At 51.1% G+C, this 13,203-nt stretch overlaps 1 protein-coding gene across 1 annotated transcript in view; it reads right to left on the bottom strand.

Moving 5' to 3' along the window:
* The window catches only part of Otog (otogelin), a 69,079-nt gene that overhangs the window by 53,563 nt on the left and 2,313 nt on the right, over nucleotides 1–13,203 (bottom strand). Inside the window, exons 4-15 of the mRNA NM_001106262.1 lie at nucleotides 10,919–10,994; nucleotides 9,992–10,084; nucleotides 9,689–9,843; nucleotides 7,225–7,343; nucleotides 6,236–6,441; nucleotides 5,357–5,487; nucleotides 5,058–5,164; nucleotides 4,358–4,467; nucleotides 3,849–3,977; nucleotides 2,781–2,889; nucleotides 2,468–2,514; nucleotides 1,868–2,013 (exon numbers count right to left, since the gene is read on the bottom strand). Of these exons, the coding sequence (NP_001099732.1) occupies nucleotides 1,868–2,013; nucleotides 2,468–2,514; nucleotides 2,781–2,889; nucleotides 3,849–3,977; nucleotides 4,358–4,467; nucleotides 5,058–5,164; nucleotides 5,357–5,487; nucleotides 6,236–6,441; nucleotides 7,225–7,343; nucleotides 9,689–9,843; nucleotides 9,992–10,084; nucleotides 10,919–10,994 (1,428 nt within the window). The remainder of the gene's footprint in view (nucleotides 1–1,867; nucleotides 2,014–2,467; nucleotides 2,515–2,780; nucleotides 2,890–3,848; nucleotides 3,978–4,357; nucleotides 4,468–5,057; nucleotides 5,165–5,356; nucleotides 5,488–6,235; nucleotides 6,442–7,224; nucleotides 7,344–9,688; nucleotides 9,844–9,991; nucleotides 10,085–10,918; nucleotides 10,995–13,203) is intronic.

Raw genomic sequence — 13,203 nt, 5'->3', positions numbered from 1 at the left:
CCATTATGGACACTCCCTCTGGAACCATAAGCCCAAATCAATGTTCCAGAAGCTCCCATTGGCCATGGTGTTCTGTCAGAGGAAGAAAAAAAAGGAGAAGTACCAAGTAGCAAAAATGCATTCGGTAGCATAAGATGTTAACAAAGGAAACGGAACGTGGGAATTGGTCCTAGCTTTGCAAGAACTGTATAACACTCCAAAGCCACTCTAAAAGTATTAAGTTGTTGTCACCTGACTCCGTGACAGCATCCAGCCCTGGAGTCAGGTGAAGATCTGGGTAGTCATGAAAGTCCCCCAAGCATCTAAGATAGCCCATCAAACGTAAACAGGGAGGACGGTGATGTCCACCACCTTGGTGTGCACTTACATCAGCTGCTGTACAGAAAATCAAACTTCAGTGCACTGGGTGTGAGTGTCACGGGTCCCACCACCACCTCTGTCACTGTGCCCTGTACACTCCATCCTGACCACTCCCTGCCAGTGCTTTCTGGCATGGTCAGTTCCCAGGGTGACCTGCCTCCTTGTGCCTGTACTTAACTCTACAGGGACACCCTTAGGTTGGATGCCACCTCTGCCACATGACCCTCCCTTCTGCTCTGCTGACATTCCCGCTGCTACTCCACCCCCCTCCACACCTCAAACCACGCAGTATGCCGTGCCTGAGAGGGGGTTGGGTGGGATCCTCTGTGTAGCCCTTTCTGTGCCCAGCCCTAAGCTTACAGGATTGGGACTGCCATAGGTTTACCATGCAAATAGAAGCACAAGAAGGACCCTGTCTTGAGGCAGGAACAAAAGCTTGCAATCAAGAAATACCGTCCAACAATGAGGCCAACTGGACAGGCTCAGGCTAGCCAGCTGTCTATCTGGGACATGGCGGAGAGACAGCTGAGCAAGGCACCCTGGGGCCCCACAGTCCTCCTGTGCTCTGGGCTCTTGACCCGCATGAACGAGAGAAGTGGGGACTGCTCTGTGTCTTTCTGTCAGCCCTCTTTGTTCCCACATTCAAGATGCAACAGAAGTGACCATCTTGGAAGACAGACAGTATCCTGCATGGAGAACAGCCGAGAGGGGACTAGGGCAGAGAGAGGAAAGAGGTCACTCAAAGCAAAAGAAGAAAGCCAGCCTCTGTCTTATCCACAGTTCCCAGACTGTATCCAGACCTCCTAGCTGGGGTCTGCTCACGCTCAAGGCCCTAGAGTCTGGAACTGGAGACAGTAGACATGTGGGGTAGGAATGGGCATAAAGCGCTGGTTCTTCTCTGCAGAGAGGAGCTTGGGCATAACCCACACCACGGCCTGTGGGGGGGGGGGGTGGCTCAGCGCAGTCAGTCCAGGGACAGTGCAGTCTCTACTGAGACAGACAAATGCACACCTACCCTACCAGCTGTGGCCAATGTCTCAGCTATGCTCTCCGGCGAGCTCAGGGATCACCTCCTCCAGGAAGCCTTTCCTGATTCCCTTTGCCTTAGCTACCCAGTGACTAGCTGAAAGAAAAAGTTTACCTACCCTGCCCCCATCCATACCCCCCACAGCAACTGGGTTGCCTAACAGGCCCACTAAGCTATGAGGCTTGGAAGACAAAGTAATGTCAGACCTCAGTACAGCTTCTGACCCCAACGGGTTTTCAGAATTTGATGATTGAATTCATCAGACAAATAGGCCTTCCAGACACGGAAAAAGAAAAAGAAACAAACATAGAAAGTCTAGGAGAGTAGGACCCACGCTAGAGACTCTCAGCCAGCAGAGGGCCTGGGTGCCAACTGTTTCTGGAACCCGTTCTGTGTCCCAGTAAGAGGCAGCAGCTGAGTCATGGGAAGACCCAGGTCTGTGGGAGGCTTGTTTGAACACGGAGACCCAGCCAGCCTTACCAGGCCACACGGGGCGTTCTGCAACGTCACGGTAAATGTGCCTGAGGAGCGGCTCTTGGCTAGGATGTACTGACACGTGGCAGGGAATGTGTACCGGCGTCCATCAAAGGTAGTGAAGTGGATGTCGCCAGTCACAGAGCATTCAGCTGAGGGAGAAGAAGGCATCTTGCTCATGGAAGCATCCTGAGCACGCTAATGAGCTTCCCTCATGGGATGGCTCCCCTCCCCTGCTGGGGACTGTCTCAGCCTTGCAAGATCCGAGTCTAAGGCAGGACGCAGGCTCTGCCCTCTGGAATTGGTCAGGCTAGGGTGCCTTTGTTTTTGGAAGCCTGCTCAGGAGCAAACTTAGTACAACCCCCATTAGAGTGCCCCCCCCCGAGGAGAGACGGGGTACTGCATTAACACTGGGTTCCATGAAGTCTCAATGCAGTGCCCCAAGTTCCGGCAGGAGATGGACAGAACCAAAGCAGCAGAGGAAATAGGAGTCAGGTTCAGTCCCATGAATCAAGTGCCCCTGAGTAGACATGCCCCCAGAGTGTCCCTGCCCAAACCTCTGAGACACGAAGAAGAGGGCAGGGTCTGAGTGAGGGTCAGATGTACCTGGACAGACAGAAGAGCTGCACACCCACTTCCCTGCAGTGCACGTACTGAAACACAAAGATGGAGAAGGTGGTCTCCCTGCCCTCAATGCCCAGATGCTGTCCCAGCCCCCAGCCCGCAGCGTCCCATCTCTAAAGTGAATGGTAGAGAGGATCTCCTCCCAACCCCAGCCCATGGATCTAATGACATCCCCCTTGGAGCTCAGAGAGGTTGAGTAACCCCTGTTTTCTCAGAGTTCCTCAACCCCAGGCAAACAGTCTGACAGGAAGCGCTGGCCTTTCCAGGCCCCTCCCTCCGGGCAGTGGACACAGACCAGGTATTGCAGTCCTCTGTCACCACTGAGCCAGGCGGGTGCAGGGTCCCATGGAACTCACAGGGACACTCGGCTGGTGACATGCAGACCCCATCCTCAAAGATGAGACCTAGGGTGAGACCAAAGGCCCACTCACTCCAACTCTGCTCACAAGCCACTATGGTGGCTTCCTGGGCTCTCGAATAACAGTCCCCATACACAGAGTCCATTCTCTACTGAGCCCACTTTCAAACTCTCCTCTAAATCCCAGCTCAGGCAGGATATCAACTTCCTTCTAGATAGACTTTACTCATTGTATCACCTCAAACTGCACACTACCTCCCAAACCCCGCCATGCTGTCTCCTACTGCCTCCTCCAGAGACCTTTCCTGGCCTCCCCATATAACACAAATCCCCAGAACTCTTCTTTTCTGACCCCCTGAGCCAGCCTTCATTTCACCATAGCTTAGGCTGCAGTGCCACATCCCTGGAAGCAGGCTCTGTTACTTAAAATCAAAGCCTGTCACTCTACTTTGTTGAGACCGGGCCCCACGTGTTCCAGGATGGCCTTTGGACTCCTTAGATAAAGAGGATGACCTTGCCTGTCTAGCTGTCCTGCCTTCCTCCCCTCCTAAGTGCTAGTGCTAAAGTGTGCATCACCATGCCCAGCTCAGGCAACGCTGGGGTGGACATCAGGCTTTGCACGCACTAAGCCAGCACTCCGGCTTTACAGTTTCTAATCTCCCCTTTCCATCCAGCCAAGTTCCTCATTCATCATAAACACGCCATTGGACACAGGACAACACAACTGTGGATGGATGCTTAAGCAAAAGCGTGTGCATAAAAATGAATGAGTGGCTTCTCTTCGCCTGGACAGCTCCGTCCAAAGGAGGTCGAGCTACTTGATGAACCAAACTGTCGAGAAGCCTAGCTCTGCCCTCACCCTTCCTGTCCTTAAGTCTGTCACTTACTTATTGGTTTCGCTGTTTGTCCCCTCATTCATTCCACAGGCAGGCATCCTCTGAGTCCCCTGATTGCCATGCATTCATGCCAGGCCAGGAACTTCCCCCCACCCTCCCCATAACCAACCATTGGGGCAGTAGCAGCCATCCACACAGGCGATCTCGCTGTCCACACATGAAGCATGGGATTGGCAGGAAGCTGGACAGCAAGCAATACACTCGTTGTAGATGAAGATCTTCTCTTTGCAGCGCACAGCTTGGTAGGGAAGAAGGGAAGAAGGGGGGAGGGAGGGAGGAAGGGAGGGAGGTTGTGGTCTATTTGCTTGGCCAGCACCCACCCTCACTCCAAGTCCTGGAATGGGAATGGGAGGACTCTCATTTCCCTGAACCCTCCAGTCCCAATTAGAGTATTTGGTGCCCAAGAGACTGGTGAAAGTCGGGGTGCTCTGAGACCCCAGACCCAGCCTTCAGGCTCAGCCTTACTTCTCCCATCTGCCACAGGATGGAACCTCAGAACTTAAGGTTCTGACAGCCGAGGCTCTGAGTGAGCAGGACAGGGCATTGAGCTGAGGCCCGTGGCTGCTACCCACAGCCCACATCAGAACCCCACCCCGCCCACTTCCACCCCGAACCTACTGCATTGTGAGAGTTGGGTCCTCCAGCCCTGCAGAGGGCGCCCCGCCTGTGCACAGGCCCGGGCATATTCCGTCAGTGCTCGGCACCAAGTGGCTTCATCACCTCCTGATCTGTGCGAGGATATTGAATGTGAGAAAGTCCAGCCTGTCACCAACCATCACCATCCCATAGACCAGGTGATTGTCAACCATCCTAATAATAGGACGTGATGACCACCCCCCCACACCATAACATTATTTTCGTTGCTACTCCATAACTGTAATTTTGCTACCATTATGAATCATAATGTGAATATCTGTGCTTCCTGATGGTCTTAGATCACTTCTGGGAAAGGGTGGTTTGAACCCCAGAGAGCAGCAGCCTTCAAGTTGAGAACTGCTGCCATCAACACTCTCAGAACCTCAGAGCATCCTCCTCCAGGAAGGCATCCAGCCACACAGAGACCCAGACTCAAAGCAGGAAGCCTACATTCCCAACCTTGGTGCCAATTCGCTGTGTGACCCTGAGGGAGTTGAGCTCCATCTCTGAGCCTCAGTTAAGTGGGACAGCTGAACCCTTTCTTGGCATATAAGAATTTTAGAGCTTTGGCAAACAGTTCTGTAAGGGCCAAGCATTCTCAGGCTCATTGGCCCACATCCCAATCCCTTATCCCAATACTGGAAGACGCTCCCTACAGTCCACCACCTAGCTGCCCACTTACTGGCAGAGGTCACTGGTACAGCTGGCTGTGAAGGGCAGAGGGCTGACATAGGCATGGCAGGCATCGAAGGGAGACCTCAACAGTACTTCACAGCGCTCATACACACCCTGCGTGGGGCAGAGGCAGGAGCTAGGCTGGGAGTACAGCATGGCTCCCTGATTCACCATCCAAATAAGGGAACCCAAATAAGCAAAAGGTAGGCTGAGAGGGAAGGGAAGGGGGCTATGGGTATGAGCCATCCTGGGCCCTGTGACCAATAGCTTTCTACTGGGGAGGGAGCTTCTCCTCAGGACACACACCTGCATGGACGCTGGACTCTGCTGCAGGCATGGTGGGCGAGGCAGGGAAGACATCACAGGTACTGGAGGGCTGTTTGGGACCTGCTCCTGCCAGCTGTGCACAAACTCCCCTATGTCATCAGTCAGCTTCCCTGCGGGGAAAACGTGTATCGTGATAAGGCATGTGGGCAGCAGAACTGAGGGCTCTGAGCAGAGGACAAGGGAGAGCCATTAGGGGGAAGCCACCCGCTCCCACCCTATGCTGGGTTCCCAACTCAGCCAGTCTCTTGGAGCCGTTTCATCAGGAGATGTGAGTGTCCTAAAACCTGTACTGTCTCACAGCTGTTCCATACTCATCAGAGGAAACACGGGATAGTTGAAGGGACCAGTGTGCAGGTTGAAGCAGAGTCTACATCCATTTGAGCCTCAGTTTCCCCACCCAAAGAAAAGAGAACTAAAACCTAGGGAGATGGCTGCCAGGAACTATAGCTATAAAGTACTCAAAGGGACACCGTTAAGCTCTCTGCCAGGGCCAACATGATGTGCCCTGAGCTTCACCTGTAGCTCCCATCGACCTGTCAGTCAGAGACTTTGGCTCCAGCCTGGCCCTTTCTCCTCCCTCTGATCCCTTGTTTCCTCTGGAAACCATGTGGGATCAAACCCACCTAGAGAAGTTCCCCAGTTGGAATTCTCATCATGAACACCTCACAGTTGAAGAGATTGAGACTCAGAACATGGCTGAGAACATGCCTAGCAAGACGGAGTTTTGCAAGCAAGCCCTTGACTCCCATTGGGTTTTCTCTACCATGGCCATGATGCCAGAGGTCTGGCCAGAGCAATCCTAACCCAGTCTCCATCCCCACAAAATATCCCACAAGGTGCCTTCCCTCAGACTCTTACCATAACTGGTCACCAGGTCATCCTGAGGGTCGGCATTGTTGTTCCCACACAGCCCATGGGTCCAGCCCACAAACTCGGGGCTCATCTTGATGTAGACAGCTGAGGCACCATCCCAGGCCAGCGTGAAGGCTGATGGGTACCGCGCAATGACATAACCAGCCAGCTGCTGCAGCTGCACACCCGCCACCACCTGTGGCAGCTGGATCCTGAGAGCAAAGCCCAGGGCTGCAGAGTGTCCACACAACTCCAACGGGGCCTGCTTTTACCACAAAGATGGCTGCCACCACCCTACCCAGTGCCATGAGTTTTTTTAATGTCCTCATCCTCCAGAATTCCCAAGTGTACCAAAGTGCACGAGGATCCTTTGATCTTCAAGGGGCCTTCAAAGATCATAATATTGTGGGCAGGGATAAATCCTGAGAGAACCAATCCATCAGCTCCTTTCTCCCGAAGGGAACCGATATCTTGTAAGAGGGGTTTCATTTTACTATGCTGATCCAGAACAGGAAGAATAGAAAGGGAAGGGGATGAGGTAATAGGAGATTGAGAACAGAGAGGAGCCCTCCTACACCTGTCCCACCTCAGCCCAGCTGACAGGAAGAGAAAAAGTTCAGTCAGCCATAGGTCTGATCATCTAGCAGTCCCTGATTGTCCAGCGTGATAACTGCCATTCAAAATGGCCATCCATCCTCAGAAAAAGATAAATACATGTCTGCTCAGAGAAACTGTATGTGAGTTTAGGGACAGCGTTTCTAGTAGGAAGCTCCACTTTCTAGAAACTTTTACTGTTTTCCTAAACAGTAGGAAGTCCACAAGGTTTGACAGCTGCGGAGAATGTGAAGACACTCATCCATCACCAGTACTGCTGGCTAGACACACACAGACCAGGTGTGCGTTTCTGCCCCCAAGGAGGACAATGTGTCTGTCCCCAGTTATCAATTTCCATGCAGCTTGCCAGGGGTAACCCCTACCTCACATCAGGGAGTTACCTTATACCTCCGTGGGTGACCTCCTTGGCCAGGCAGATCTCACGTTCACCCGAGAGGAAGAGACTGACAGACCTTGGGCAGGTGTAGTGGGCGGGGCCACACTGAGGGTCATTGTGCACCTGATTGGGTGGACAGAGCAGGGTGTTCAGAGGTCAATCTGCAGCAACCGCCAAGGCCACCCTAAGCTTCAGTCCACCAGTGTGGGGTGAGTGTGTGACCCCTGTGTGCTGAACACTTTTCCTCCATGACCTTTCTCAGTGCCCTCTTCAACACCGCAGCAGGGGAAGAGCTAGGACCACCTGTATCTCATGGTTGTCTGAGGAACAGAGAGAAGGGGCAAAAGTCACATGCACACAAGACTAGAAAATAGCAAAGATGGGATTCTGACCTAGATCCAAATGGGTCGGATTTCAAAGCCTTTCTCAGAGCACTGGGGTATCTCCAAGTTCCATCAAATCAAAAGGCCACACATGAACTCACCTTCCATCACACAGGTGTGTGAACCCAGACACACCGAGACACATGCTCACGGACACTTTCAATGCACACACTCTATACCTACACACTCCCGGGATGCAGAAACTAGCCCTGTCCTGCACTCACACACCCGTCCTGTGCTGCTTGTTACATGTGACCTTCTCAGCCATTCAAGAACCCAGACTGTAAGGGTCATAGATCCAGAAGGTGGGGCAGGTTTCTAGTGCTTAGAGGAAAGGTTTTCAAATGTCACCTGACATGAGCGGAAACACTCCCCAGGAGCCAGCTCTCCAGTCTATTACCCTTGGACATGGTGGACCAGGCTGAAGCCTCTTAAACTGGAAGAAGGAATCATGGAAGCCACTTTTTCCCCAAGTTCAGGTTCAAGCATTGTTTTTGTTCAAATGGTGTCTTACACCGTAGCCCTGGCTGGCCAGGAACTCACTATGTGGAGCAAGCTAGCCTCGAACTCACAGAGATCCACCAGCCTCTGTCGATCAACTCCTCTGTTCTGGACTTCAAGGTGTGTGAATGGTCAAGATCAAGTATTTCTACATCTTCATATTAATGAGGACGTGTGTGTGTGTGTGTGTGTGTGTGTGTGTGTGTGTGTGTGTGTGTGTGTGTGTGTTTATTCTCTCCTTTGCTGATGTAGGGTGTGACTCACTCCATCGATTTGATAACTCACTTACGTGGCATCTCATCCGACTATGTGATTGTAACACATCTGTTGTGAAAATGACACACAGCTCTGAGGAGTAAGAAACCAGGGAGTAAGGCAAAGCCCTTGGTCCTGCCAAGACTGAACCCCCAGTGAATGTGATTGTTGGGGGGAGGTAATAGGGGGAGGATGGGAACACCCATAGAGAAGAGGAGGGAGAGGGGTTAGGGGGATGTTGGCCCGGAAACCGGGAAAGGGAATAACAATCGAAATGTAAATAAGAAATACTCAAGTTAATAAAGATGAAAAAAGAAAGAAACAAACAAACAAACCAGGGAGTAGGAGGTGATGCTGGTCGTGGCATCTAGGACACCATGACCTTCACTCTATGCCTGAGGCAGAAGGATCACAGCCAGCCAGGAAAGGGATGAGTACTAAACTCCCTAGTCCTCTCCTCTCCACTGCAATCCACAACTGACCAAGTCGCCATCTGTCAGAAACGCCCATCACCTCTGCCGATCAGAGTCTCACATGGCATTCAGGTGTCCAACACTCATCAAGGCTCAGGGAACAAGCCCAAAGACATGGTCTGGCCAAGAAGGTCCCGTGTGGAAGCACTCCTTGTTAGACATGTGCACACAGGGAGGGCTTGGGGTGAGGTGTGGTTACCCATAGAGTGTTTCCCCTGAGGCTTGGGATGTCAAAAGATATAGGAAGGCCCTCAGAGAAAGGAACTCCAAGATTCCCATCATCCTCTCTGAGGCATCATACTCTTCTTTAACATGAGTGTTCCTCCTTCTAGAATGCCTTCTGTTACCCCACCCCCACGTCTCTTGGCTAGCTCCGATGAGCTTCTGTCTCAATGGATGTCACTTCCTTGTCATTGCTGTCCTTCACAATAGACCATATCAGGTTCCCAAGCCTTTCAGTCTTTGACATTTTGTCACCTCAGCTCTCTGAGTTGCACTTGAAATAACTCATGTCATTTGCTATGGTTCCTCTATTAAAATGAAGGTACTGTGGACAAAGGCCAAGTCTGTGCTATTGTCCTAAGGGCCTCCCACTATGAAACATCGTACTCAGAAAAAGAGTACAGTATGCCATGGAAGCTAATGGCCAAGAGCAGACAGGGGCAGCCAAGGACAGCCATGGGTAGCTAGAAAGATTTGGTGAGCAGGGGCTTAGACTGTGGCTTGAGTCCTTGAGCAGAAGCTGGGAAAAGTGGAAAGGGAAGGTTCTAGCCTCAAGCAGGTTCCAGCCCCCAGAGGCTCCCAGGTCCTGATGGAGCCTGCATGGACCAGCAGGACAGGAGAGAGGAGGCCTTACCTGGATGGAAAAGCTCTGACCCTCAGGTTCATGGTGTCCCACCAGCATGTAGCTTCCCTTTCCAGAAAAGTAGTAGTACAGGCCGTCAAACGTCTCCACATGGTGCTGGCCCCAGGCCCGGCAGATGCTGTCCCTCTCAGGACCAGCATTATACACTGAGACAGGACAAAGTGAGCCTAGATCTGTATGGGCATCTTGCTGGAGGCTGGGGGACTCCAGATCTGGCAAGGCCATCCTTGTGGTCCTGCCCGAAAGCTTTTCTGCACTCACAGTCCCTCCTGGGGCTGGAGAAATCAGACCTACCCAACTGGCAACGGGGTCCAGTGGCGTTGAAGCGTCTGCAGTCACAGAGAGCTGGGTGCACACACTCACCCCCATTGAAGCAGGAGAACAAGTCTATAAGAGAGACACAGAGATGTTTCCTACCTTACACCAGTCCAGCAGAGCCAAGACACACACCTCCTCCCAGTAGGCACCAAGAAGTAAAGGCCTTGTCCCAGACAGCCTGATACTGGCCACATGGGGTTCATAGGGCCACAGCACAGTCCCTCTTCTGATGGGAATTCTGGGAGTGGTCTTAGAGCTTCAGCCTTTAGTATGCATGAAGTGGTCCTGATGCCATTTGACCTGGCTAGCAAGCAAGACAGCTAAACCAAGAATATGAAGCCTTTGGGGGCGGGAGGGAATGGATGACTGCTTTGAGATATTCCAGTATTCACTGTTCAAGGGGAAGAGCCCAACGTATGAACCAGGATCGGTGTGAGAACATAGGAGAGAGAATGAGCAAATGAGGGGACAGAGTATAGTGAGGGAAAAAGTCACAGACAGGACACAAACATGGGAGTCTAAGGGGGGGGCAGCACAGACACAGGACATGTGACTAGGTCACAGACAGAAGGAAGGGGATGAGAAGGCCTTAGAGCTAAGAAAGGTGAGGCGAGAATTAACATACTGAAGGGTCATCCCACTGGAAGTAGGAAGCAAAATCAGGAAGAGTATGAGGTGGGGTGAGCAGTCAACCATCTTGTGGGGCAGCAATCTCATGAATCAGACAATATGGGTAGGAGCCGGGCCACAAGGATGTGAACAGGACACAGAGAGGCCATGCAGGTCAAGCTGGGGAAGATAGGAAGAGACTCCAAGCACAGAAAGGAGTCGCAAATGGTACCCTCCTAGGCTTTCTGTAGGCCAGACTTTCCTCCACATAGCCACAGAGAGGGAGCAACTTACAAGACGGCGCACACTTGGCCCGGTGGAGCCGCCTTTCCCATGAAGACATGGCCGGTGCATCGAAGGCTTCAGCATCCTTTTAGGAACAGAGAATGATTAGTTCTGTGCACTGGGATATTAAGCTCCATGTCTTCTTCCTCTGCATCTAAACCTGGACATCTATGCCTTAGATGAAGCCTGGCTCCCAGCAGGGACTCTCACCATAAGGAATGTCCAGAAGCCTCCATTCCTGGAGCCTGGTCAAACGCACCACCCCTCCTTGGTGTGTGAAGTTTGCTGGACACTCAAACCATCTCCTTCTTGCCACATGAGAAGACCTTCACCCATTCTTTGTCAGTTTTCTGTGTTTTTGCCCCACTTTGGCCCCTGGTTTCTGGGATCTCCCCAGAAGTTCTTACCTAGCCCCAGGAATCGGGTATCCCCACGGGCAATGGGAAGAAGTATGTAGAGGGAACACTTGCCACCCTCCTCCCATGGTCCTGGGACAGATTAAGCTTAGCCTTCATAAATGTACATCACGCCACCTCAGATATGGCTCCTGAGACTTTGCTGTGGTCAGACGACAACCAGAGCTGCAAAGCACCAAGGCCATTTTCTGGAAAATTCTTGATTTTACTGTATTGATATTTAGCCACAGACTTGAATTCCCGATCCTTCTGCCTCTACTCCCAAGTGTTGGAGCTGTGGGTGTGCACCACCACCCCAGCTTAGAGAACTCTTTAAATCCTGTCCAAATAATTAATCTTCAGGACCAACCAGGTTTGTGATCATTCTGATGTCATGAACCCCTTTAACAATCTAGCAAAAAACATGTGGTGGTACCTTCTCAGAAAAGTGTTTATAAATATATGAAATGTAAGATTACAAAGGAAACCAGTTATAATGTAAATATGAAAATGTTTTATTTATGTGAGCTTGGGTAAAATTATACTTCTTTAGTAACACATAAAATAAGACCCATCAGCAAGTTTCCTCACAGCCAAGACTGCGTAAGAGCGGCAAACATAAGTGACATCTGCTGGTACTAGTAAACATCCCTGACTTCCGTCAGTGATTGATTGGCACTGCTAATATGCTTGTGGTTATAGTAGCAATAATTGAAAGTATACTAGATTTCACTTGGTGTCTCAAATAACAAGGATATTTTTCCTCAGCCTAGTGCATGGCCTTCGGGTTACAACCTTAGACCTCTGGAGAATACCTGAGCCCTGCAGAGACAGGGGGATCTCCCTTGAGTTCAAGGTCATCCTGATCCTCATAGCTGGTTGTAGACCAATCGCAACTACATAGTAAGACCTTGTCTCAAAAGAAAAAGAAAAAAGACAAGAGAATAGAAGAGAAAGGAAGGGAAGGGAGGGGAAGGGAAGAGAAGGGAAGGGAAGGGAAGGGAAGGGAAGAGAAGAGAAGAGAAGAGAAGAGAAGAGAAGAGAAGAGAAGAGAAGAGAAGAGAAGAGAAGAGAAGAGAAGAAAGTTTACCTGGGACCTGCCCCCACTTGCTTAGACCAAGTATTCTGGATAGAAGCCCTCAAAGCATTCATTCACAGTATGTGGGCCTCGGTCGCTCTAGAGTCACTATAGTGGAAGGCCACTGTCAATCCTTTTAACTCTATGGAGTAATGGGTGATGTCTGCCCATGTCACTGGTATAGATGCTCAGGACCTGTGTTGATTAGTTTTATGTCAACTTGACACAAGCTAGAATCATTTAGGAGAGAGACTCAACTGAGAAAATTCCCCCTAAGACTTTCATGTAGACAAATCTGTGGGGGAATTTTTGATTGATGGTTGATGGGGAGTGCCCAGCTCACTGGGGGCAGTGCCACCCCTGGGCAAGTGGTCTTGGATTCCATATAAAAGCAGACTGAGAAAGCCATGGGGAGCAACACTCCTCTGTGGCCTCTGTACGAGTTCCTGTCTAAAAGTTCCTGTCTTCGGAGTTCCTGCCTTGACTTTCCTCGGTGCTGGGCTGTGATCTGAGAATTGTATATTAAATAGGCCCTTTCTTCCACAAGTTGCTTTTGGTCACACTCTCTTATCTCAGCAATAAAAACCCTAAGGAACACAGGACACTTCTCAGTGGCAAAGGGCAAGGCTGCCTAACCAGGAAACCACCAAGGGTCACTCTGCCCACTGGGAATGAGGCATTTGGGTGTAAGGACCTTTATCTCCATGAAAATGTATGAATTTCTAGTCATGTGGGCAGAGGGGCAAGTCTGGCTCCACAAGCATGTTGGTGTATCTGCGCATTATAGGTTCCAGAAAGTCAGCTACCCTGTCTATGAAGAG

The sequence above is a fragment of the Rattus norvegicus genome, chromosome 1 (genome assembly GCF_036323735.1).
Source record: "Rattus norvegicus strain BN/NHsdMcwi chromosome 1, GRCr8, whole genome shotgun sequence".
Taxonomy (NCBI): domain Eukaryota; kingdom Metazoa; phylum Chordata; class Mammalia; order Rodentia; family Muridae; genus Rattus; species Rattus norvegicus.
The sequence above is the reverse complement of the archived record's forward strand: the minus strand, read 5'-3'. Positions and strand labels throughout refer to the sequence as shown.